Source organism: Salmo salar, chromosome ssa09 (assembly GCF_905237065.1).
Source record: "Salmo salar chromosome ssa09, Ssal_v3.1, whole genome shotgun sequence".
In the NCBI taxonomy this organism is placed as follows: domain Eukaryota; kingdom Metazoa; phylum Chordata; class Actinopteri; order Salmoniformes; family Salmonidae; genus Salmo; species Salmo salar.
Window position 1 is genome coordinate 70,557,726 of NC_059450.1, and position 23,750 is coordinate 70,581,475.

Sequence of the window (23,750 nt, forward strand, 5' to 3'; positions counted from 1 at the left end):
TCTTATGGACAAAGATTTGGAAAAACATTAAACTGGCCAGATGTATAAATTGATGTCAGAAGGGGAGCCTTTTCCAATATGATCCACTAAGCCACGACAGTCAACACTCTTTTCAGCCTCCCAGTACACAACCAGCTCATTGTGGCCTTGCATGTGGTCTTTAAGGATTTCCAGTTACCTTTTTGACTAAGTATGGACTCTGTTGAGGATCGGGGATTAATCTGTCTCATCTGTGTGTGTGTGTGTGAATGTGAGTAAGTCTGTTTTTCTTTTGCCTCTTTATTCCTAATGAAATATTGCAGACCTCGTAATCTGCCTTTTTTAATTTCTCCCCTTATGTAGTTGTCATGTATTTGGTGGTTGTGGTATCCCTCCTGGTTGCATGTGCAATGTACTACTTGTGTGTTACTGGTGTCTTGTATTTTCCATTTGCAAGTACTACATTTTGTTACCCCTTTCCTTTGCCTGATTGTATGTTGCTCTTCCTACATCAAAATGAACTGACCGTTGCCTGGAGTGAATGTGTCAAATAAAATTGTATTGGTATAACAATGTGTACATGACCATTCAGGGCTCTAAAGTGTGACCATTTTGGTCCAATATGCGGCTAAATATTTTTCCTGTGCAAACCTGACATTTTAATTTAGGAGCACCAGTACGACTACAAAAATATCTGCCAGATAATAATTGTTGTAATGATTAAGGGAAAGAGGATACCTAGTCAGTTGCACAACTGAATGCATTCAACCCAAATGTCTTCCGCATTCAACCCAATATCTCTGAATCAGAGGTGCGGGGGGGCTTCCTTAATCGACGTCCACGTCATTGGCGCCAGGGAGCAGTACTTGTGGGGGGGGGTTAACTGCCTTCCTCAAGGGCAGAACGATTTTACAGCTCAAAGGGCTAGACTACCTGCCGCCTCTTCGCTGTTTCCGAGTACCCTAGCTAAAAAAGTGAGTGCAGATTCCTGACCGTGGTGGTTGCACCATTACTACAGAGAGACCCGCTCGTCTGTAGCCAGAACCGTTCGACAGTTGTGACCATGTTACCGTCGCTACGGTTTTGCTGGATGCATCGCCATTGGTGGAGATAAAAAAAAACGAATGTCTTAAGTGTTCGATATTACTTTCTAGGGTAGAAAATGTGCTTCAAAAGTACATAGAATTCATATAGACCCAATAAAGGCTGTATATCTCAAACGATTTTAAAATGACATTTCCTGGTGCTCCTAAATTTTATGTGGTGCTCTTAACTTTAAAAGAAATTGTGTGCAACAGTGCTACCAATGTAAAATGCTAATTTAGAGCCCTGGTTCTGTTATTTGAAATTCTGGGTTAACACCAGGCTTCACGCTCACATCCATCACCTGTATTTAACTTGCTTCTCTATTCTTCCCAGCCTTCAGAGGACTCCCTCCTAAAAACATCCAGGTAAAACAAGGGCTAATCTCACATGTCTTAATCCTCGGCTATCGCCTCATGGTCTTCTTGGGTTCCATACACTTCTAGAATCATCAGGGATGATCACATGATATCAGAGCACTAGACATTCTATGATTTGATTTGAGCTAATCTCTGTTTTCAGGGAAGGTGTGTCCAATCAATTTTATTTGGGTTATGTGGTCAATTCTATCTGATTTTTGGGTCAACGTTTAATGGTGTCTGTCATGGTGCTGTTCTTTGTTGCCACCTTCCAGTGGTTGACATTTGGCAGGAGCAGGATTCTGTCTATGGAGGTGGACTGACTTCTGTGTGTTTGTCCTATCCAGATCGCTGCCGTCACGCCCTTGTCCTACAAGCACCTGATCGGGCAGGAGTGAAGGGCAGAAAGGAGGGTCAACTAAACTGCGGCCAGTGTCCATCAGGCCCACCATGGCAGTCAAGCTGGCTGCCTGCACTTTTGCCTGATCTAAAAAGAAAATGGAAATTGACAAAAAGAAAATAGAAAAGATGCTAGAAGAGCCAGGGCTGGACTCCTGTCACCCTCTTCCTGTTTCCCTCTGCATGTCTGCAGCGTACTGCACCACCGGCCCACGCAGCACAGGCCGTTTTTACCACGGTTTTTACTGCACTATTCAGACAGGAGGCATGAGTTTCCGCGGTTTCTTTTTTTGAATTCTTTCTTAAAAAATCGAAATGAATGCGTACACGGCTACCTTGTCAGTAGTACTACTACGATCTGCTGTGTTCTAACATGCAGCCACACCTCCACTGACCCAGAATGATTAATCTGCATGAAACGAAGGAGGCTCCATGAATGCCACATTCCACTTATTACTTGTGTGTTTAGGTCAAGGTTTGTTAAAACAAAAATACAAATGTTACATAACTTTCTGAAACAGATTCCACAGTTCCAGTCCCAAATAGTTTGTACAGTACCAGTAAAGTTTTAGAACACCTTCTCATTCAAGGGTTTTTCTTTATTTTTTATTATTTTCTACATTGTAGAATAATAGTGAAAATGTCAAAATTATGAAATAACACATGGAATCATGTAGTAACCAAAAAGTGTTCAAGAAATCAAGATATATTTTAGATTCTTCAAAGTAGCCACCCTTTGTCTTGATGACAGATTTGCACACTCTTGGCATTCTCTCAACCAGCTTCTTAAGGAATGCTTTTCCAACAGTCTTGAAGGAGTTCCTACATATGCTGAGCACTTGTTGGTTGCTTTTCCTTCACTCTGCGTTTTGTCCAACTCATCCCAAACGATCTCAATTGGGTTGAGGTTGAGTGATTGTGGAGGCCAGGTCATCTGATGCAGCACTACATCACTCTCCTTGGTCAAATAGCCCTTACACAGCCTGTGTGTACAGTGTGTTGGGTCATTGTCCTGTTGAAAAACAAATGATAGTCCCAATAAGCGCAAACTAGGTGGGATGGTGTATTGCTGCATAATTCTGTGGTAGCCATGCTGGTTAAGTGTGCCTTGAATTCTAAATAAATCACAGAAAATGTCACCAGCAAAGCACCATCACACCTCTTCCATGCTTCATGGTAGCAACCACACATGCTTAGATCATCCGTTCAGCTAGGTTGGAACCAAAAATCTCAAATTTGGACTCATCAGACCAAAGGACAGATTTCCACAGGTCTAATGTTCATTGCTCGTGTTTCTTGGCCTAAGCAAGTCTCTTCTTATTGGTGTCCTTTAGTAGTGGTTTCTTTGCAGCAATTCAACCATGAAGGCCTGATTCACGCAGTATCTTCTGAACAGTTGCTGTTTGTCTGTTACTTGAACTCTCTGAAGTATTTATTTGGGCTCTCATTGGAGGTGCAGTTAACTCTAATGAACGTATCCTCTGCAGCAGAGGTAACTCTGGGTCTTTCTTGTGGCGGTCCTCATGAGAGCCAGTTTCATCATAGCGCTTGATGGTTTTTGCGACTGCCCTCGGAGAAATGTTCAAAGTTCTTGACATTTTCTGGATTGACTGACATTCATGTCTTAAAGTAATGATGGACTGTTGTTTCTCTTTGCTTATTTGAGCTGTTCTTGCCATAATATGGACTTGGACTTTTACCAAATTGGGCTATCTTCTGTATACCACCCCTACCTTGTCACAACACAACTGATTGGCTCCAACGCAGGAAGGAAATTCCATAAAGGAATATTTAACAAGGCACAGATTGTTAATTGAAATTCATGATGGCAAAGGGTGACTGCTTTGAAGAATCTCAAATATAAAATTAATTTTGATTTAACTTTTTTTGGTTACTACATTATTTCATAGTTTTGATGTCTTCACTATTATTCTACAAAGTAGAAAATAGTAAGAAATAAATATAGACCCCTAAATGAGTAGGTGTCCAAACTTTTGACTGGTACTGTAAGTTACATGATTCAAGTCCAGGGCAAAGAAAGCATGTTCGCTTAGTACAGACTACACTGCACACGGGTTACTGAATATCTTGAAGAAAAATGGATACTGAGAAGGAGGGTTTAGAGGCACAGCCCCCTACTGGGCTGAGGGTTTAGAGGCACAGCCCCCTACTGGGCTGAGGGTTTAGAGGCACAGCCCCCTACTGGGCTAACGGAGGGTTTAGAGGCACAGCCCCCTACTGGGCTAACGGAGGGTTTAGAGGCACAGCCCCCTACTGGGCTAACGGAGGGTTTAGAGGCACAGCCCCCTACTGGGCTAACGGAGGGTTTAGAGGCACAGCCCCCTACTGGGCTAACGGAGGGTTTAGAGGCACAGCCCCCTACTGGGTTAACGGAGGGTTTAGAGGCACAGCCCCCTACTGGGCTGAGGGTTTAGAGGCACAGCCCCCTACTGGGTTAAGTATCCATTTTTCCATCTTCCCAAAAAGTGTGTGTGTGAGTTAATCAAAATGACTGGTAATGACTTGTGCTTGCCAACGTTTCTACCTGGTTCCGTGTTTGGAGCATGACATGTATCTTCCAAGCAGAAGGCCGGTGATGATATCAGGAAATGATTACATGTGCTGTAGCTATAGATCTTAACCTGTTTGAATGCCTTGTGCTTGAAGCCAAAAATGTGTCTGATCTGGGGAGATGCGTGTCATGCGGAGCACCGTCCAAATATTGCAAAATATGTTGCGGAGTGTGAGCAAGTTGTTTATGTGTGCGTGTTTCTCATTCATCAGTTGCCCAGCTGTACTGGATGGGATCGATGGCCTAAAAAGCAACCTGCGTGTTGCATTGAGACACGTACAGTGTTTTCATAGGAATACCTGTTGCTTCCTTGTAGATTAGCACGTGGTTGTCATGACCTGTCCTCTAAAGGACATCAGGAGTTCTGAAGATTTTCCTTTGGGCATCGGCCAGAAAGGCACATTTTGTCATATGCCGAAACACACACACACACACACACACACACACGCATAATGCGCACACACCTACGCATTCACTAATACACACATGCACTAAAAGCCTAAAATGAGGTATCTATGTCCCATTACCACTTAGTGTTTGTCAAAGGTAACGATCCCAACTCCAGACTTTCTCGTCAGGTAATGTGACCACCTGCTTACCTTACATCAACATCCATATCTATTTACGATATCTGAGAAGGGTTTCTTACTGACCTCTAGTGTTAGTGCTTCATACATTCCATTTCTACATGCCATGATTTGAATCACATTTAGATACTATGGGAAGATTTTTTTGGGGAATGTGTAAGAATCTATTTGACATATTTATTGTTCTGTGTAATTTTACCCACAAATGTTATATTTTTATTACCTTTTTTTTTTATTGTGCAATTTCAGTATGCCTGTTACTTCAGACAAGATGTGTGCCCCTGTGCCAACCCATATCATCGGTCACACACACCTGCAGGTATACCCTACCTTACACCTCTACCATATCCTGTTCCCTCCACCGTTCTGGTCGCAGGTCAGATTACAGAGCACTGGTTAGAGGTCAGTTAAGCCATATCTAGGCTTTGAATGGAGCTTCTGGTATTTCTGGCACAGAGGGGTATGTCTTGTCCTATAAAAAATGCCATAACTATCAAATATTTGATAATGATGGCAGTAGTTCCTAAGTTCAGTAGCTTTAGTTCAGATGGACTTCATTCCAGCTCCTTAGTGGTTGGAGATACTGTAACATCTACATGCTGGCTGTACATGATACTGAGCATATGCAACCTGGTGTCCCCTCCCCTCCATGCCAAATGTGATTTACCATACTTTCATATGGGAGAAATGTATATATTTTTCTTGACTTCAAGGGTCTGGAGTTTCCAGAGGGTTGTGTACACCAGATGGCTATATTACGGAGAACTCTTTGTAACGTTTCCTTTTGAACACTAAAGCTATCGGGGCTGAGTATGGGCTGTGCTCAGACTAGCGTGGAGACACCGCTGGACTCTCACCTGCCTGGGCTGTGTCCTAGGTCGGGGTAGGAGGAGGACTTACTATATGAGGGGGGGTGGCATTACAGATGCTGTTTTCAAAAGATTACAAAATGTATTGGTTTCTCGTGTTTTGCCTGACCAAAAAAAAAATAAGAATGATTGATTGTATTTTTAATGCAACCCTTTTTCCAGCCATTTTTGTAAGAATAATCGAAACGTCCCCCCCCAAAAAAGCACGAGCGGCTGGATGAATGTGGAGAATGGCCCTGTCCCACGGGTGACCGCTGGGGTGGGGTGCCGGGCACAAAATGGGAACCTCACCCCGGCGCCAGGACCACCCCACGTCTGGCCCCTCGGGCTCCAGCCTCGGCACTCTGAACCTCCGACCTGAATGTAGCACTTTAAGACCAGTTTGTTCAACACAGTTTTTCTGTAATAAATCACAATATTATGAATGTCTTGTTTTTATTTCTGAATTTGTGGTATGCTTGAGTGAACTTGTGTGTATCAGCAAGCGTACTTGGCTTATGCTTAGCATGGTCTGTTAGTGTGGGCTTTGCAGGACTGCACGTGTGTGTGTGTGTGCACCACAGGAGGCTGCTGATAGGAGGACGGCTCATTGAAATTGCTGGGATGGAGTGAATGAAATGCTATTAAACTCAGGGAAACCATGTGTTTTGATGTATTTGGTACCATTTATTCTGTTCCAGCAATTACAATGAGCCCATCCTCCCCAATTAAGGCCCCACCAGCCGCCTGTGGACTGTGTGTATGCCTGGCCACACCAAGCAGATGCTCTGGGGTAATGAGGTGGCTGAGAGGCTTAACTGGATCAACGGGGCTGCTGAACGCTAGCACTCCACAGCAGAGTTCAGACGTACTGCTGGCCGAGTAGCCCTGTAGCACGCCACTCAACCTGCGACCACAGCACCACCCGACACTGTATTAATGTATGTTTATATCCTTCTGTTACTCTACTCCTTCTGTGGATTCATGTGTCTGAGTCCTGGTCGTTTGAGGGGAGACGTAGGCAGAGTAACTGGGGGAGTGGAGATGAGTGAAGCTGTGTCTATTTTGTACAATGACACCCGTTCATGTTCCTGTGCCTTCGTTTGAATGTGTCTGTTGTGTGTTAATGTGTGTGCACTTGCATGGGCAGAACAATTTGTTGGCTTAGACAAGAACGGGAGAATAATGTGCCGTTTACAATGGCTCTATTGACACTTCAATGTGTAGCACACGGTTCTGTGTGTGTGTCCCAGAATATTGAGTAGGAGGAAGCAGTAACACTCGTGTCAGATAGCCCAGCAGTGCTGTATGCGGTAGGTCAGCCAGGCAGCGCTGTGTGGAATCGGCCCACAATCTGCTACAGGAATAGAGTGACCACTAAGACGGAGGAAAGCGGAAAGAAGGAGGAGTCTTACAAGTTGGGAGGGAGTTGGCAGTGTGTCAGGATGGGAGCACTGTGCCTCAGCAGCGGCAGAGCTGACGCACTAAAATCCAGACTGAGGGCAAGAGGGGGATAAAGGGAGGGCACAGAGGAAAAAGAGAGGAAGAGACGCCAGTGGCCAGATGGAGGGTGCCGTGTTTGTTTTGAAGTGTCAGACTGGTGTTCATTAAGGGTTAGTGGCTGTAGCTTAGAACAAGATAGTCCCTCACTGGACTCTGAATATTAGTCAGGGAAAAGTGCATCGTTGTATCAGGACTGTCTTGGCCACAGCAGCTGGAAAACCTACCATTGATTTTCTCTGTGGACTGCACACTTCCTCTGCTGTACTGGGTTCTTCTGTGCATGCGGCTCAAGGTGACTCAGGATCCGGATCCAGCCCCTGGGAGCCTCCTGACTGGGTCCCTGGATCTACAGGGAAAAGTGGGCTGAAGCTTCCTCTCTACCCCCCCTGGAAGTGGAATCAGACTGGGGATAGGACCGTAGGATAATAAGGATGTGAGGCCTTGACACCAGCCATTACCCACTATCAGGCCTGCTAGTGTTCTGTCCAGCCCTGTGGAGGTGGATAAGGGGGAAGGGAATGGGCCCAGCTTCACTGCAGGAGGAGACAGAGCAGGAGCAGGAGCCAGGGGGAGAAATGGAGTGCTACCACAGCCTTTTGCAGGCTGGCTCTCAGCTAGAGAACACACTGCAGCGTGAGTACCTCTCCTGTACTGCCCCATCACTGGTATATGGGGACATAGCTGTCTTAAATATCATGGTAGCCTACACAGGGAAATATTGTGCAATGTTAAATATTCTGTATGGAGACATAACACCATAACACATGGACAATATTAAAACTCATAGCTTTAGGTCTTGATGGGATGGTTGCTGCTGTACTCCAGCAGCGGTCATGACGTAGCCATGCAGGGATTAATGTGCTATTTCTAAACCCTGCGCGGATCGTTTTTATCCGTAGCGATCATATGCAGAGGAGATATTTATAAGTACACGCCACATCTGGGTGTGTTTGGAGAAATGCCGAACAAAGCATTCCGTCAGTGAAATGAATAAACTATAGATTTATTATACGTTTTGTGACACTGAATTGATTAGAACTTTCCTGGGGGAAACTATCAAGGTCCAGTTCTGAATGGTCGCTCGCAGCTTTTTAAAGTTGAATGAAAATTTTTTACAAATAAATCCTCTATTGGGGGAGGAATAGGAATCCTGTAAGAGCAGCCAGTTGGGCAGATTGCACGATTAAATGATGAAGAGGAGTAGCCATGGTCCAGATGCTACAGAAGACAGACGACGTGATAAACAGTGCCCAAGAAACCATATCCCCTACACATTCTCCTCTGTCCTTTATCTATTGGATTCAAATACAAATCCAATGAAGAAAGGGCTAGTTTCTCATCAGTGTTGATTCAAATCCAGTGAAGAAGAAAGGGCTAGTTTCTCATCAGTGTTGATTCAAATCCAGTGAAGAAGAAAGGGCTAGTTTCTCATCAGTGTTGATTCAAATACAAATCCAATGAAGAAGAAAGGGCTAGTTTCTCATCAGTGTTGATTCAAATCCAGTGAAGAAGAAAGGGCTAGTTTCTCATCAGTGTTGATTCAAATCCAGTGAAGAAGAAAGGGCTAGTTTCTCATCAGTGTTGATTCAAATCCAGTGAAGAAGAAAGGGCTAGTTTCTCATCAGTGTTGATTCAAATCCAGTGAAGAAGAAAGGGCTAGTTTCTCATCAGTGTTGATTCAAATACAAATCCAATGAAGAAGAAAGGGCTAGTTTCTCATCAGTGTTGATTCAAATCCAGTGAAGAAGAAAGGGCTAGTTTCTCATCAGTGTTGATTCAAATACAAATCCAATGAAGAAGAAAGGGCTAGTTTCTCATCAGTGTTGATTCATTTCCAATTATGATGACAGTTTGTTGGACTTCAGTTACAGTACAGCTCCTGGACAGTGGTGGTTTGTACCTCTAGTACAGTGATTCCCAAACGTTGTATTGTCCCGTACCCCTTCAAACATTCAACCTGACCCCTAGCACCAGGGTCAGCGCACTCTCAAATTTAATTTTTTGCCATCATTGTAAGCCTGCCACACACACACACTATACGATACATTTATTAAACATAAGAATGAGTGTGAGTTTTTGTCACAATCAGACTCGTGGGAAGTGACAAAGAGCTCTTATAGGACCAGAACACAAATAATAATAATCAATCATTTTGCTCTTTATTTAACCATCTTTCATATAAAACCTTACTTGTTCATCGAAAATTGTGAATAACTCACCACCACCTTAATGAGAAGGGTGTGCTTGAAAGGATGCACATAACTCTGCAATGTTGGGTTGTATTGGAGAGAGTCTGTCTTAAATGATTTTCCACACACAGTCTGTGCCTGTATTTAGGTTTCATGCTAGTGAGAGCCGAGAATCCACTCACATAGGTACGTGGTTGCAAAGGGCATCATTGTTTTAATAGCGCGATTTGCCAAGGCAGGATACTCTGAGTGCAGGCCAATCCAGAAATCTGTCAGTGGCTTCTGATTTAAATTCAATTTTCACAGAACCGCTTGTTGCAAATTCGATGAGGCTCTCTTGTTCACATATCGGTAAGTGGACTGGAGGCAGGGCATGAAAGTGATAACGAATCCAGTTGTTTGTGTCATCCATTTCGGGAAAGTACCTGGGTAATTGCACACCCAACTCACTCAGGTGCTTCGCTATATCACATTTGACATTGTCCGTAAGCTTGAGTTAATTTGCACACAAAAACATCATACAATGATGGAAAGACCTGTGTGTTGTCCTTGTTAATGCAGACAGAGAAGAGCTCCAACTTCTTGATCATAGCCTCAATTTTGTCCGGCACATTGAATATAGTTGCGGAGAGTCCCTGTAATCCTAGATTCCGATCGTTCAGACGAGGAAAACATCACCCAGATAGGCCAGTCATGTGAGAAACTCGTCATCAATCAAGCCGTCAGACAAGTGAAAATGATGGTCAGTAAAGAACTTTAAGCTCGTCTCTCAATTTAAAAAAAACATGTCAATACTTTGCCCCTTGATAACCAGCGCACTTCTGTATGTTGTAAATGGTCACTGCCCATATCATTGCATAGTGCAGAAAATACACGAGAGTTCAGGGGCCTTGCTTTAACATTCCTTTGTCAGCAAGACCCTCTCGGTGGATGCTGCAGTGTACCCAAGTGGCGTCGGGAGCAACTGCTTGCAGGCATGTTATCACTCCACTATGTCTCCCTGTCATGGCTTTTGCACCATCAGAACAGATACCAACACATCTTGACCACCAAAGTCCATTTGATGTCACAAAGCTGTCCAGTACTTTAAACATATATCATGTTGTCCTGGTTTCCAGTGGTTTGCAGAAGAGGATGTCTTCCTTAATTGACCCCCCTTTAAACGTAACGGACATATACCAGGAGCTGTGCCAGACCCGCCACATCTGCTGACTCATCCAGATGTAAAGCATAGAATTCACTGGCTTGTATGCGAAGCCGTAATTGTTTCAAAATATCTCCTGCCATGTCATTGATGCGTCGTGAAACAGTGTTGTTTGATGAAGACATTGTCTGTATAGTTTTTTGGGCCTTTTCCCCCAGCATTGTCCCAGCCATATCCACAGCAGCAGGGAGAATTAAGTCCTCCACTATAGTATGGGGCTTGCCTGTCCTAGCCACTCAGTAGCTCACCATATAAGATGCTTCCAGCCCCTTCTTATTAATGGTATCTGTTGCTTTTATACATGTCTTACTACTCGAAAGTCGTCTTAATTCTCGCTCAAAAAACTCCCCTGGCTTATTTTTCAAATTGTCATGTTTTGTTTCTAAATGTCTGCACAAGAGTGAAGGTTTCATCGAGTTGTGAGACAGTACTTTTGCACATATAACACACTGTGGCTGAGGAAAGGCACTACTCCCAATATCAGTGAACCCCAAATCAATGTAGTTCTCATCATATTTGCGCCTTTTCGATGGTCCAACGTCCCTGTCTGTTGTTCAGTGCTTTCCCGGCTAAGGGGGCAGTAGCTCTTCGGCTGCATCAGATTCACAACTGTCAGTGTCCATGCTAGCTGGGCTAACAACAAATGTAGAATTACTGATGCTAGCATTGGATGTGCTCGTGGAAGCAGAACAACTTGTGTCGTTGACAGGTGCAGGTGTAGTACTGCTGGTAGTAGCAGTACTACCAGTATATGACATTGTGTTCTTATTTCGCTGAACACTAGATGGTTTAATTTTATTTTTGGCAGTGAAACGAGGCTACTCAGGCGAGGAAAAAAACCTCACCCAAATGTATAGACCCGTTGGAAAAAATGCATGGACTGTTAGAAAATGTGAAAAAAAAATGTAATGTTTTATTTAAAAAAAAGAACGTGAATCACATTTTTATTTGGCGTACTCCGGACGGCATTGATACCCCAGTTTGGGAATACCTGCTCTAGTATATTGCATTCTCTTCTCTATAGAGGACTAACATGATTGTGTTGGTGACCTTTGGCACTGCTTTGTTGTTGTTCCGTTGTCACCTTGGTTACTGACCTGTGCCCCTGTACTTCCCCTGTGTGAGGGTGTTGTCCCAGTCCACAGGCTGGCCTGTGTGTGAAGGTAATGGGGACATTGGGGAAAAGGCCCTGCCCCGGACGTTCTATTTTTACCAGGCGGAGTTGGTTCAGTGTAATAATGTGTGTGTAATGTGAGCTACGTTCCGTGGGTTGGGCTGGATCTGCCAAGAGGACGAGGAGAGACTGCAGTATATGGAAAAACCTTTACACACACACACACACACTCTACAGATCAGTTACCTGTAAGTCTTCACCTGCCTCCACCTGGTTGTATTTTAACCTGTCAATATCATTTACCTCTGTGTGTGTGAAGAAACATGGCAGACAGGGTTTAACAAACTACTTTCCTATGAGTTATGTGAAGAATGGGTCATTTTGAAGCCCCATCACGCTTCCTGCAGTTAATCCTGAACTTACACATCGCCTACACCAGTGGAGGTCAGTGCCGTTTTAAGATAACCTTTCTGGGAAGGGGGTTCCGCTAGCGGAACACCTGGCCTACAGCCAGTGAAATTGCAGGGTGCCAAATTCAAACAACAGAAATCTCATAATTACAATTCCTCAAACATACAAGTATTATACACCATTTTAAAGATAAACTTCTCGTTAATCCAACCACAGTGTCAAAAAGGCTTTACGGTGAAAGCACACCATGCGATTATGTTAGGTCAGCGCCTAGCCACAAAAGCCATACAGCCATTTTCCAACCAAGGAGAGGTGTCACAAAAGTCAGAAATAGCGTTAAAATAAATCACTTACCTTTGATGATCTTCACCGGATGGCACTCCCAGGACTCCATGTTAGACAATAAATGGTTGTTTTGTTCGATAAAGTTAATCTATATGTCCAAAAACCTCATTTGAAATTGGTGTATTATGTTCAGAAATGCATTGTCTCAAACATCCGGTGAAAATGCAGAGAGCCACATCAAATTACAGAAATACTCATCAGAAACATTGATATAAGATACAAGTGTTATACATACGACTAAAGATACACTTCTTGTTAATCCAGCTGCTGTGTCCGATTTCAAAAAGGCTTTACGGTGAAAGCACCCTATGCGATTATGTTAGGTCAGCGCCTAGCCACAAAAACCAAACAGCCATTTTCCAACCAAGGAGAGGTGTCAGAAATAGCATTAAAATGAATCACTTACCTTTGATCTTCATCTGATGGCACTCCCAGGTCTCCATGTTAGACAATAAATGTTAGTTTTGTTCGATAAAGTTAATCTTTATGTCCAAATACCTCCTTTTTTGTTCACGCGTTTAGTCCAGTAATCCAAATGCACAAAGCGCGGGCACAAAGTCTAGACGAAAAGTCAAAAACGTTCCATTTGAGTTCATAGAAACATGTCAAACGATGTTTCTAATCAATCCTTTAGGGTGTTTTTATCATAAATATTCAATAATGTTTCAACCGGACAATACTGTTTTTATTAGAAAGGAAAGGGAACGGAGTTCGCACTCATGCGCATGACTAAACTAAAGGCTTTCAGCTGAGCACCTGCTTAGAGTGGTCTTATTCGCTCCTCTTTCACAATAGAAGCCTGAAACAACTTCTAAAGACGGTTGACATCTAGTGGAAGCCTTAGGAAGTGCAATCTGACCCCACAGACACTGGACATTCGATAGGCATTCACTTGAAAACGACAAACCTCAGAATTCCCAATTCCTGGTTGGATTTTTCTCAGATTTTCACCTGCCATATGAGTTCTGTTATACTCACAGACATTATTTTTACAGTTTTGGAAACTTTAGAGTGTTTTCTATCCAAATCTACTAATTATATGCATATTCTAGCTTCTGGGCCTGAGTAACAGGCAGTTTACTCTGGGCACACTTTTAATCCAAACTTCCCAAAGCTGCCCCCTATCCCTAAAGAGCTTATGAGCATGGCCTTATTTCTATTACAGCATATTGGGTGACTGTCATTCATATTCCATTCACCCAGCTCAATGTAAAATTGATAGGTTTAGGCTACTACATTATACTCAAATTTTACCTATACCCATCAGGAGGTTGCTACAACTTAGCCTATGAATAAAAGTTTACAACGTAGGTGCACAGTTTGAGAGAATTTTGAGTAATACCGCCTTGTACACTCTTGCCTGCATCTAGCTGATATAGGCTGTAATCATTAGTCCAACAGTTGCAAATGAGAGTTTCTATTGGACAAATTCAGGTATGTTTATCCTTGTTTCGTTCCATTTGCTTCTGTTTAAGAAACCTTTTCAAACCTTCATATCATAACCGCTAACCGCCTCACAGCCGACATTATCACATCCTAGTCAACATAGCTACTAAAACTAACGTGTTAGTAAACCCTCTCCAATCATGCACTACAGTATACAGTCAGCAAGCAGTTTAGCAGTTACCCCGGCGGGCCCCGATGACAATAAATTAATAAAACCAAAAGCTTACCTTGACTTGAAAGAGTTCCAGTGTTAGATCACCATAGCCAGCTAGCTAACATAGCATCCCTCTCTGTATTCACTAGCTAAGTAAAAAAAAATCTCTCTTTTTCTCTCTCTGTCTCTCTGTCTCTGTCTGTCTCTGTCTCTCTGTGTCTGTCTCTGTCTCTCTGTCTGTCTCTCTCTGTGTCTGTCTGTCTCTGTGTCTGTCTCTCTCTCTGTCTGTCTGTCTCTCTGTCTGTCTGTCTGTCTGTCTGTCTGTCTGTCTGTCTGTCTGTCTGTCTGTCTGTCTGTCTGTCTGTCTCTCTGGCTCTCTGGCTCTCTGGCTGTCTGTCTGGCTGTCTGGCTGTCTGTCTGGCTGTCTGGCTGGCTCTCTGTCTGTCTGGCTCTCTGTCTGTCTGTCTGGCTCTCTGTCTGTCTGTCTGGCTCTCTGTCTGTCTGTCTGGCTCTCTGTCTGTCTGTCTGGCTCTCTGTCTGTCTGTCTGGCTCTCTGTCTGTCTGTCTGGCTCTCTGTCTGTCTGTCTGGCTCTCTGTCTGTCTGTCTGGCTCTCTGTCTGTCTGTCTGGCTCTCTGTCTCTCGGAAGGGGGTGAGAACCATGAGCCTCCTAGGTGTTCTATTGAAGTCAATGTACCCAGAGGAGGACAGAAGCTAGCTGTCCTCCAGCTACACCATGGTGCTACTGTACACCTTTATTGCAAAACAGTGTGTTTTAATACATTATTTACATGTGAATATATTTAATATAGTTTTAGCTAAAAAGGATAACTTTAATGTTTCACTATATTTATGAAATTCACTGAGGATGGTCCTCCCCTGGCCTACACGGTAAATTATGTGGCCCGGCCCGCCCCAGGGAGTTGCTAGAGCGTGATGAGCCAAGGAAATCCCCCCGGCCAAACCCTCCCCTAATCCGGACGACGCTGGGCCAATTGTGAGCCGCCCTATGGGACTCCCTATCACGGCCGGCTGTAACACAGCCTGGGATCGAACCCCAGTCTGTAGTGACGCGACAGCACTGTGATGCACTGCCTTAGACCTCTGCACCACACAGTAGGCAGGCAGCCTAATTCTGATATTCTTTCCACTAATTCGTCTTTCGACCAATCACATCAGGTCTTTTCATATCAGATATTTTTCAGAGCTAATCTGATTGGTCAAAAGACCAATGAGTGAAAAAAAAATCTGAATTGGGCTTTCTGTCTAAACGTAGCCTAAAGACCCCATAACAAACCTCTTCAGTTAAACCTGTCAACCCCTGACAAAGAGGTGTTTTTCATAGAAATAGTAGTCTGTCTGTGCAGATGTTGCTCTGTACACATTCATTATTTGTCCCACTTCACAACAGAATATCACAAACATTTTATTAGCTTTGCTGCACATTGATGCAGCACATTGATACTCAAAAGAAGCAGCTTGAAACATCTCAAATTATCAGGTTAACAAATCACTGCACATGAGCCTAGATGTGTGGCATTTCCTCCAACACTTTGCCTCTACCAAGCCCACCACTATAATCTCCTTATCACTGAAAGCCCTGTTTGGTAAAAAATATCTGCTGACCTCAAAACAGTCTAAGCCATGTCCCTTTGTGTAATGTGTGCATGTAAACATGAAGGACTGCATGTGTGTGATGTATTGCATGTCTGTGCCTGTCTTTCTCTGTCTCAAGAGATTTGTCCATGTGCAGTATATTCTCTCTTCACACAATGTAGCTTCTATGAGACATCACAGTGACTGTTGGCTGAAGAAGCTTCTACCCTCCTCAGCCCGCCCAGTAGGCCCACAGCCTGCCATCATGGCAGTGCCAGTCATGTGTGATATCACTGAAGTTGAGTGGCACCCTTCTTGGCATGGTCTTATCTAGTAAAATGTGTACTGTTCGCCCGCAAATGACACAATCCCGTTGCTGAAGGAGTGCCCTGAGCACAGCTGCACTCTGGGAAGTAGGAGTGCTGCAGCACCCTCTGGTAAATCACAATTAAAGAATAAACAATATACACTTTTTATTTTTATATATTTATATATTTATATAAATTATATATTTGTTTTTACCAAATTAGTGCACTAGGCCTTTATTACTCCTGTATGAGCGGATGAAAACAACTTGTCAGCACAGCGGGGAGGAATCCCCCATCAGTTTAGTCTCCTCAACTTACTCAATCACCACATTATTCAGTAATAGATCTAGATATGGTTTAGGATTGAGTGAGTGATTTGTCCCAAAAACAATGCTGTTAGTTTTGGAGATAATTAGCACCAGCCATTTTTTTGGTTGATTTTATTTAACGAGGCAAGCCAGTTATGAACAAATTCATATTTACAATGACTGCCAACCCCGGCCAAACCCTAACCCGGACAACGCTGGGCCAATTGTGTGCGCTGCCCTATGAGACTCCCAATCATGGCCAGTTGTGATACAGCCTGGAATCAAACCACACTCAACCAAATTTACATTAGAGAGGCTTCCATTAAAGACAACCCTCTGTGTTCTATTAGATCGGGAACTCCTAATCCATGATAAAGGAAAGGATGTATATACATAACACTTTGTTTTCAGCAATAAGGTCATCTCTGTAAGGCTTCTGAAGTCATGCAGTCAAATAACCAGAGTCTTGTTGGAAGACTATTTCATGCATTTGAACCAGCTTCAACTGGTTGGCTAATGATGATGTTGAGCAAAAACCACACGGCTGCTTCACTTCGGCTTTAATCCACCAGGATTCCTATCACCCTGTTCAGTAAACAGACGCTATCACAGATCACCTGCTAAGGCCAGCCCTGCTTTACCCTGGGCCTTTAATCTGTCTGGCTGCCTGGGAGTCTGTCGCAGGACCCAGCCATGCTTAGCAAACACTACTCAGTGAAGTCACCTGACTAGGCTTTGGTGCTTGGATGCTTTGACGAATCGAGTCAGCGGGGATAATTGTTTCCTAGCTGTGGGGCTGCCAAGTAGGAAGCATGATTTGGAGGTCTGGTGTGTTGTGCAGACATCTTTAGCAGGCCAGGCAGAGACAGAGTGGTGTACGTCATGTGATACAGAATGCTGATTCTAATCAGAGAGGGGCCCTGGTGGAGACTTCCTGGGATCACAGACTAGCACGCATTTTCAAAACACTGCAGCCTGCCTGCAGCACAAGCATTCTCCCTCTGATCTATACTGTCTGAAGTTATGCAGGACAGGCGACTGTAGTGTGTTTGCTGTTATCAGTTTATCTGTATTGTTTCGTTTGCTTGTCGTCATATCTGGATGCTGGATATTGCCCCTTTTCTCATTAAATTAAATAAAATCAAATGTATTTATTTTTACATCAGCAGAGGTCACAAAGTACTTATATAGAAACCCAGCCTAAAACCCCAAACAGCAGATGTAGAAGCACAGTGGCTAGGAAAAACTCCCTAGAAAAGCAGGAAGCTAGGATGAAAGCCAGAGAGGAACCAGGCTCTGAGGGGTGGCCAGTCTTCCTCTGGCTGTGCCCGGTGGAGATTATAAGAGTACATGGCCATTAAGGCCAGACCGTTCTTCAAGATATTCAAACATTCATAGATGATCAGCAGGGTCAAATAATAATCACAGTGGTTGTAGAGGGTGCAGCAGGTCAGCACCTCTGGAATAAATGTAAATTGAATTTTCATAGCCAAGCATTCAGAGGACGAGACAGCAGGTGCGGTAGAGAGGAAGAGGGAGGATAGAAACTAGAGTCTGGGGGGTGGCACTGTGGCCATGTTCGTCGATACCGCTGGACAGGGCCAACCAGGCAGGATATAACCCCATCCACTTTGCCAAAGCACAGCCCCCACACCGCTAGAGGGATGTCAACAGACCACCAACTTACTACCCTAGGACAAGGCTGAGTATAGCCCACGAAGATCTCCTCCACCGCACAAGCCCGAGGGGTCGCATAACAGGACAGGAAGATCACATCAGTGACTCAACCCACTCAAGTCGGGTATAGCGAAGAAATCTTGGCACGATGTGATGCACCCCTCCTAGGGACGGCATGGAAGAGCTCAAGTAAGCCAATGACTCAGCCGCCGTAATATGGTCAGAGGCAGAGAATCCCAGTGGAGAGATGGGAACCGGCCAAGCAGAGACAGCAAGGGCGGTTCGTCACTCTAGTGCCTTGCCGTTCACCTTCGCACCCCTGGGCAAGAGTACACTCAATCATAGTTCCTACTGAAGAGATGAGTATTCAATAAAGACTTAAAGGTCTCTGAGTCTGCGTCTCTCACATAGATAGGCAGACCATTCCATAGAAATGGAGCTCTATAGGAGAAAGCCCTGCCTCCAGCTGTTTGCTTAGAAATTCTAGGGACAATAAGGAGGCCTGCTTCTTGTGACCCTATCGTACGTGTAGGTATGTACGGCAGGACCAAATCGGAGAGAGAGGTAGGAGCAAGTCCATGTAATGCTTTGTAGGTTAGCAGTAAAACCTTGAAATCAGCCCTAGCCTTAACAGGAAGCCAGGCTAGCACTGGAGTAATATTGTCAAGTGTTTTGGTGCTAGTCAGGATTCTAGTAGCTGTGTTTAGCACTAACTGAAGTGTATTTATTGCATTTTCCGGGAAGCCAGAGACAAAATTATGGATTAGCTTTTCTGCATCGTTTTTGGACAAAAGGTTTCAGTGTTTTGCAATGTTACGAAGATGAAAAAAAGCTACCCTTTCTAAATTAGATTGCCTCTTCATTACAGTACCGGTTTGATATGAATAAATTGTATCTTGTGTCAACATGAATGGTTGAGAGATGAAGAGATGACAATGTGAATGATTATAAAGGCTGTATCACATCCGGCCGTGATTGGCAGTCCCATAGGGCGGCACACAATTGGCCCAGTGTCGGCCGGGGTAGGCCGTAATTGTAAATAAGAATTAGTTCTTAACTGACTTGTCTAGTTAAAGGTAAAAGAAGAAGTACATAACCTAGTAGTTGTTGTTGATGTAGGCTGTACAGGAGCTACAATGTATACAGAAGTACACACTATGAACCCCTTATCAATCATTTATAAACTGCTTATACATACTACATGTGGCCTTTCCAAGCTCTCCATAACATTCAAGCCATGGAAACATGAATTATTACACAGCCAGTCCAGGATATCCATTTTGAACCTGACACTAACCAGTACCTGACAGTAACCCTACTCCATGTCTCTGTGAGTGAATGGCCCAGCGCAGCCTGGCTTGGCCCAGCCCATGTCTCTGAGTGAATGGCCCAGCCCAGCCTGGCTTGGCCCAGCCCATGTCTCTGTAAGTGTCAGTAACACTCATGAAATATTGACAAGATATCAGAAGAACTCATTACCGCTACCCACGCTGACTCCCTGCCTGACTCGGTTACCCCCGACGACAACGTGGAAAAGGACACCGTCACTCACAGGACGACTGGTATTTCACCCAGTAGATATGGGAGTTTATCAAGATTGGGTTTGTTTTCGAATTCTTTGTGGGTCTGTGTAATCTGAGGGAAATATGTCTCTAATATGGTCATACATTTGGCAGGAGGTTAGGAAGTGCAGCTCAGATTCCACCTCATTTTGTGGGTACTGTGCACATAGCCTGTCTTCTCTTGAGAGGTCTGCCTACAGCGGCCTTTCTCAATAGCAAGGCTATGCTCACTGAGTCTGTACATTGTCAAAGCTTTCCTAAAGTTTGGGTCAGTCACAGGGATCAGGTATTCTGCCACTGTGTACTCTCTGTTTAGGGCCAAATAGCATTCTAGTTTGCTTCGTTTTTTTGTTTATTCTTTCCAATCTGTCAAGTAATTATCTTTTTGTTTTCTCAGGATTTTGTCGGGTCTAATTGTGCTGCTGTTCTGGGGCTCTGTGGGGTCTTTGTGAACAGCTTGCTTAGGGGACTCTTCTCCAGGTTCATCTCTCTGTGGGTGATGGCTTTGTTATGGAAGGTTTGGGAATCTCTTCATTTCAGGTGGTTGTGGAATTTAACGGCTCTTTTCTGGATTTTGATAATTAGCGGGTATCGGTCTTATTCTGCTCTGCATGCATTTTTTGGTGTTTTATGTTGTACACAGAGGATATTGTTACAGAATTCTGCATGCAGAGTCTCAATTTGGTGTTTGTCCCATTTCGTGATTTCCTGGTTGGTGAACGGACCCCAGACATCACAACCATAAAGAGCAATGGGTTATATAACTGATTCAAGTATTTTTAGCCAGATCCTAATTGGTATATTGAATTTTATGTTCCTTTTGATGGCATAGAAGACCCTTCTTAGCTTGTCTCTCAGATCGTTCACAGCTTTGTGGAAGTTACCTGTGGTCCTGATGTTTAGGCCGAGGTATGTATATTTTTTATGTGCTCTAGGGTAACGGTGTCTGGATGGAGTTTGTATTTGTGGTCCTGGCAACTGGACATTTTTTTGAACACCATTATTTTTGTCTTACTGATTTTTACTCTCAGGGCCCAGGTCTGGTGGAATCTGTACAGAAGATCTAGGTGCTGCTGTAGGCCATCCTTGGTTGGGGACAGAAGCACCAGATCATCAGCAAACAGTAGACATTTGACTTCAGATTCTAGTAGGGTGAGGCCGGGTGCTGCGGACTGTTCTAGTGTCCTCGCCATTTCGCCAACTACCGTTCAAAAGTTTGGGGTCACTTAGAAATGTCCTTGTTTTTGAAAGGAAAGCTCATTTTTTTGTCCATTAAAATAACATCAAACTGATCAGAAATACAGTGCAGACATTGTTGATGTAGTCAATAACTATTGTAGCTGGAAACAGCAGATTTTTTATGGAATATCTACGTAGGCGTACAGAGGCCCATTATCAGCAACCATCACTCCTGTGTTCCAATGGCACGTTGTGTTAGCTAATCCAAGTTTATCATTTTAAAAGGCTAATTGATCATTAGAAAACCATTTTGCAATTATGTTAGCACAGCTGAAAACTGTTGTTCTGATTAAAGAAGCAATAAATTAGCTTTTCTTTCAAAAACAAGGACATTTCTAAGTGACCCCAAACTTTTGAACAGTAGTGTATGTTAAAGAGGGTGGGGCCTAAGATGCATCCTTGTCTCACCCCACGGCCCTGTGGAAAGAGATGTGTTTTCCGCCACTTTTAACTGCACACTTGATGTTTGTGTACATGGATTTTATGTCATATATTTTTCCCCCAACACCACTTTCCATAAATTTGTATAGCAGACCCTCATGCCAAATTGAGTAGAAAGCCTATTTGAAATCAACAAAGCATTAGAAGACTTTTCCTTTGTTTTGACTTGTTTGTTTGTCAGTTAGGGTATGAAGGGTGAATACGTGGTCTTTTCAATGCATCTCTCTCTCTCGCTCTGTCGCTCTCTCTCTCTCTCTCTCTCTCTCTAGCTCTCTTCACTGCATCTCTCTCTCTTGTCATATTTAATGATAATGTACATTATTCATAAGGGATGGTTAGTTGATGGGAATCAACTGGTCTGTTGATCGGTTGCATAAACTTGTCAACAGCAGAGAATTGTATATGACTATAAATTACTTTTAACATGTCTACTTTAGGGTTATGTAATGCTTGTTACTCGAGGTTGTCACGGATCCCTCCGGAACTTTCATTACGCACACCTGTTCCCACTGATGAGTACTGGTATAAGTGTGCCCTTCGGTTTCCATTGGGCTGTCGATTATTGTTCCGATGTCCGTTGGTCGTGTGAGTACCTGTGCTGTGTTTTGGCTTTCGTGCCGCTTGTATTGCGCAGATAATTCCGGGTCTCGTCCCGTGTGGTATCATTGTGCGTGTGTGTTATTTATTCAAGATAGTCCTCAATCTTTTGTTTGGGTTTCAACCCTGTGTTTTGTATAGTGTTTGTTTGGTCTTCGTCCCCGTGCCTTTACACGGCACGCCATAATTTGTGTACAATAAAAAAAACTATTATCCATTCCTGTGTCTGTCTTCCGATCCATCATGCCAATGTGACAGAAGTGAACTCAGTCTTCACTGTGGCTTCACTTATACCACTATTTGACTGTATATGTACAGTATATTACGGGCAGTGTTTTAGTCCTGTCAACTGTGTTGAATGTGGAATGTTATGAGAGGAGAGAGTAATGCTGCATGCCACCACAGCAGGCCGGACACAGTATATGACTCCATGCTGCCTCTCCCCTGGTGACAGGAGAAGGGTGTGGAGAGGTATAATGACGGCCTCCTGCTGTGCTAGCCTGGATGTCACAGTGGAAAGATGGGGTCCACCCGCCTCCGAATGATTGACTGACTTGAACCAGACAGCTGAGAGTTTAATACCTTCCTTATCACTAATGTTGATGTTGTTTTACATATGACCACTAGGTGGCAGTAAATCCCTCTGCTAAATCATCATCCTTATGGAAGATAACCATGGGTTGACACTTTCGAAGAGGCCTCTGACCCCATTGTTCTAATATCTCCCTCTTTCTATCGCTCTCTCCTTCTCCTCCTTCCCACAGAGGTATCAGTCCCTATGAGTATGAAGGAGGTGGACGGCTACATTGAGAAGCAGGTGGCCTACCTATCAGGTGGGAGGTCTTTACTCAGGAATGTCTATTTGGGTTCATAACCTCTGACCTGTGTTAACATTGGTTGTGTAGATTCAGGCGGTGTCTACAACCTGTAAAAGTAGTAGTGACATGTAGAAACTAACACTGACATAGTTGTTCTCAGTTAATCCAACATTTATAGACTATTAAAATGAGTGGTCAGCAAAGAACATCATATAATTGTTTAGTACACTGTTGATTGTGATAGTTCATATGAAACTATTTTTCTTCCCAGGTGGGCGTGGTGAGGACTCCAGCGTGATTATCACCCTCCCAGAATACTCTGCTTTCAGCGACATTCCAGAGGAGTCTTTAGCCAAAGTCTTAACATACCTCACCCTCATACCTCGGTGGGTGAACCAACGTAATACACTACCTCCTACTATTAATCTCTCTAGCCCTCTCTCTCACCTCATTACTTTTTCTGCAATGCAGTGTGTGCCTGCTTTAGTCCAGAGTTAGTATTCTTTGCAGATATGGCACTAGATGCTCTCTGTCCCTCATCTATTTTGATGTCCTCTGTGCCAGCTCAGAGCAGGTATATCCTAGGGAGGAGGGATCGTATCATTGGACGTGGACCAAAAGGGGAGTTTGAGTTCAGGTCAACAGAGTCGATGAACATCCCTGTAAACAGATCTAATGTATTCACTCTGCAGGCTTTCTTTCTGCACCAAAAAAATATCATTTGTCTTTGGCTGCAGTTAGCTGTCAAATCAATTTAGCATGTTATATTTGACTACTAAAAGTATACATTTGTTCAGTGAAAAGTACGTGTTCAAATACTTTTATTGTTTGTGTTTGCAGAGCACGACAACCAGGTGTAAAATTCATCATCATTTTAGACAGAAGACTGGATACTTGGACCTCAATCAAAACAGCACTTGCCAGAATTGCGGTGAGCGACTTATAGTCTTGAACATATGATTTGCTGCTGTGGCAAAAAACTCAAATCCAGTTCAGAATTTCAGCACTAGACA

General features: G+C 43.7%; 2 protein-coding genes across 5 annotated transcripts in view; both read left to right on the forward strand.

Moving 5' to 3' along the window:
• LOC106611735 (phospholipid-transporting ATPase IG) overlaps window positions 1-2,615 on the forward strand; it is a 79,578-nt gene extending 76,963 nt beyond the window's left edge. For 2 of the 4 annotated variants that reach the window (XM_014212257.2, XM_014212254.2), the window contains 2 exons: window positions 1,399-1,430; window positions 1,769-2,614. In XM_014212257.2, the coding sequence (XP_014067732.1) occupies window positions 1,399-1,430; window positions 1,769-1,805 (69 nt within the window). In that variant the 3' untranslated portion in view covers window positions 1,806-2,614. Of the gene's footprint in view, window positions 1-1,398; window positions 1,431-1,768 lie in introns of all 4 variants that reach the window. The other 2 variants (XM_014212259.2, XM_014212258.2) reach the window with 2 other exon arrangements.
• A 134-nt stretch (window positions 2,616-2,749) lies between these two features.
• The window catches only part of mcf2a (MCF.2 cell line derived transforming sequence a), a 36,129-nt gene continuing 15,128 nt past the window's right edge, over window positions 2,750-23,750 (forward strand). Inside the window, exons 1-4 of the mRNA XM_045723914.1 lie at window positions 2,750-7,963; window positions 22,684-22,752; window positions 23,009-23,123; window positions 23,578-23,668. Of these exons, the coding sequence (XP_045579870.1) occupies window positions 7,849-7,963; window positions 22,684-22,752; window positions 23,009-23,123; window positions 23,578-23,668 (390 nt within the window). The 5' untranslated portion in view covers window positions 2,750-7,848. The remainder of the gene's footprint in view (window positions 7,964-22,683; window positions 22,753-23,008; window positions 23,124-23,577; window positions 23,669-23,750) is intronic.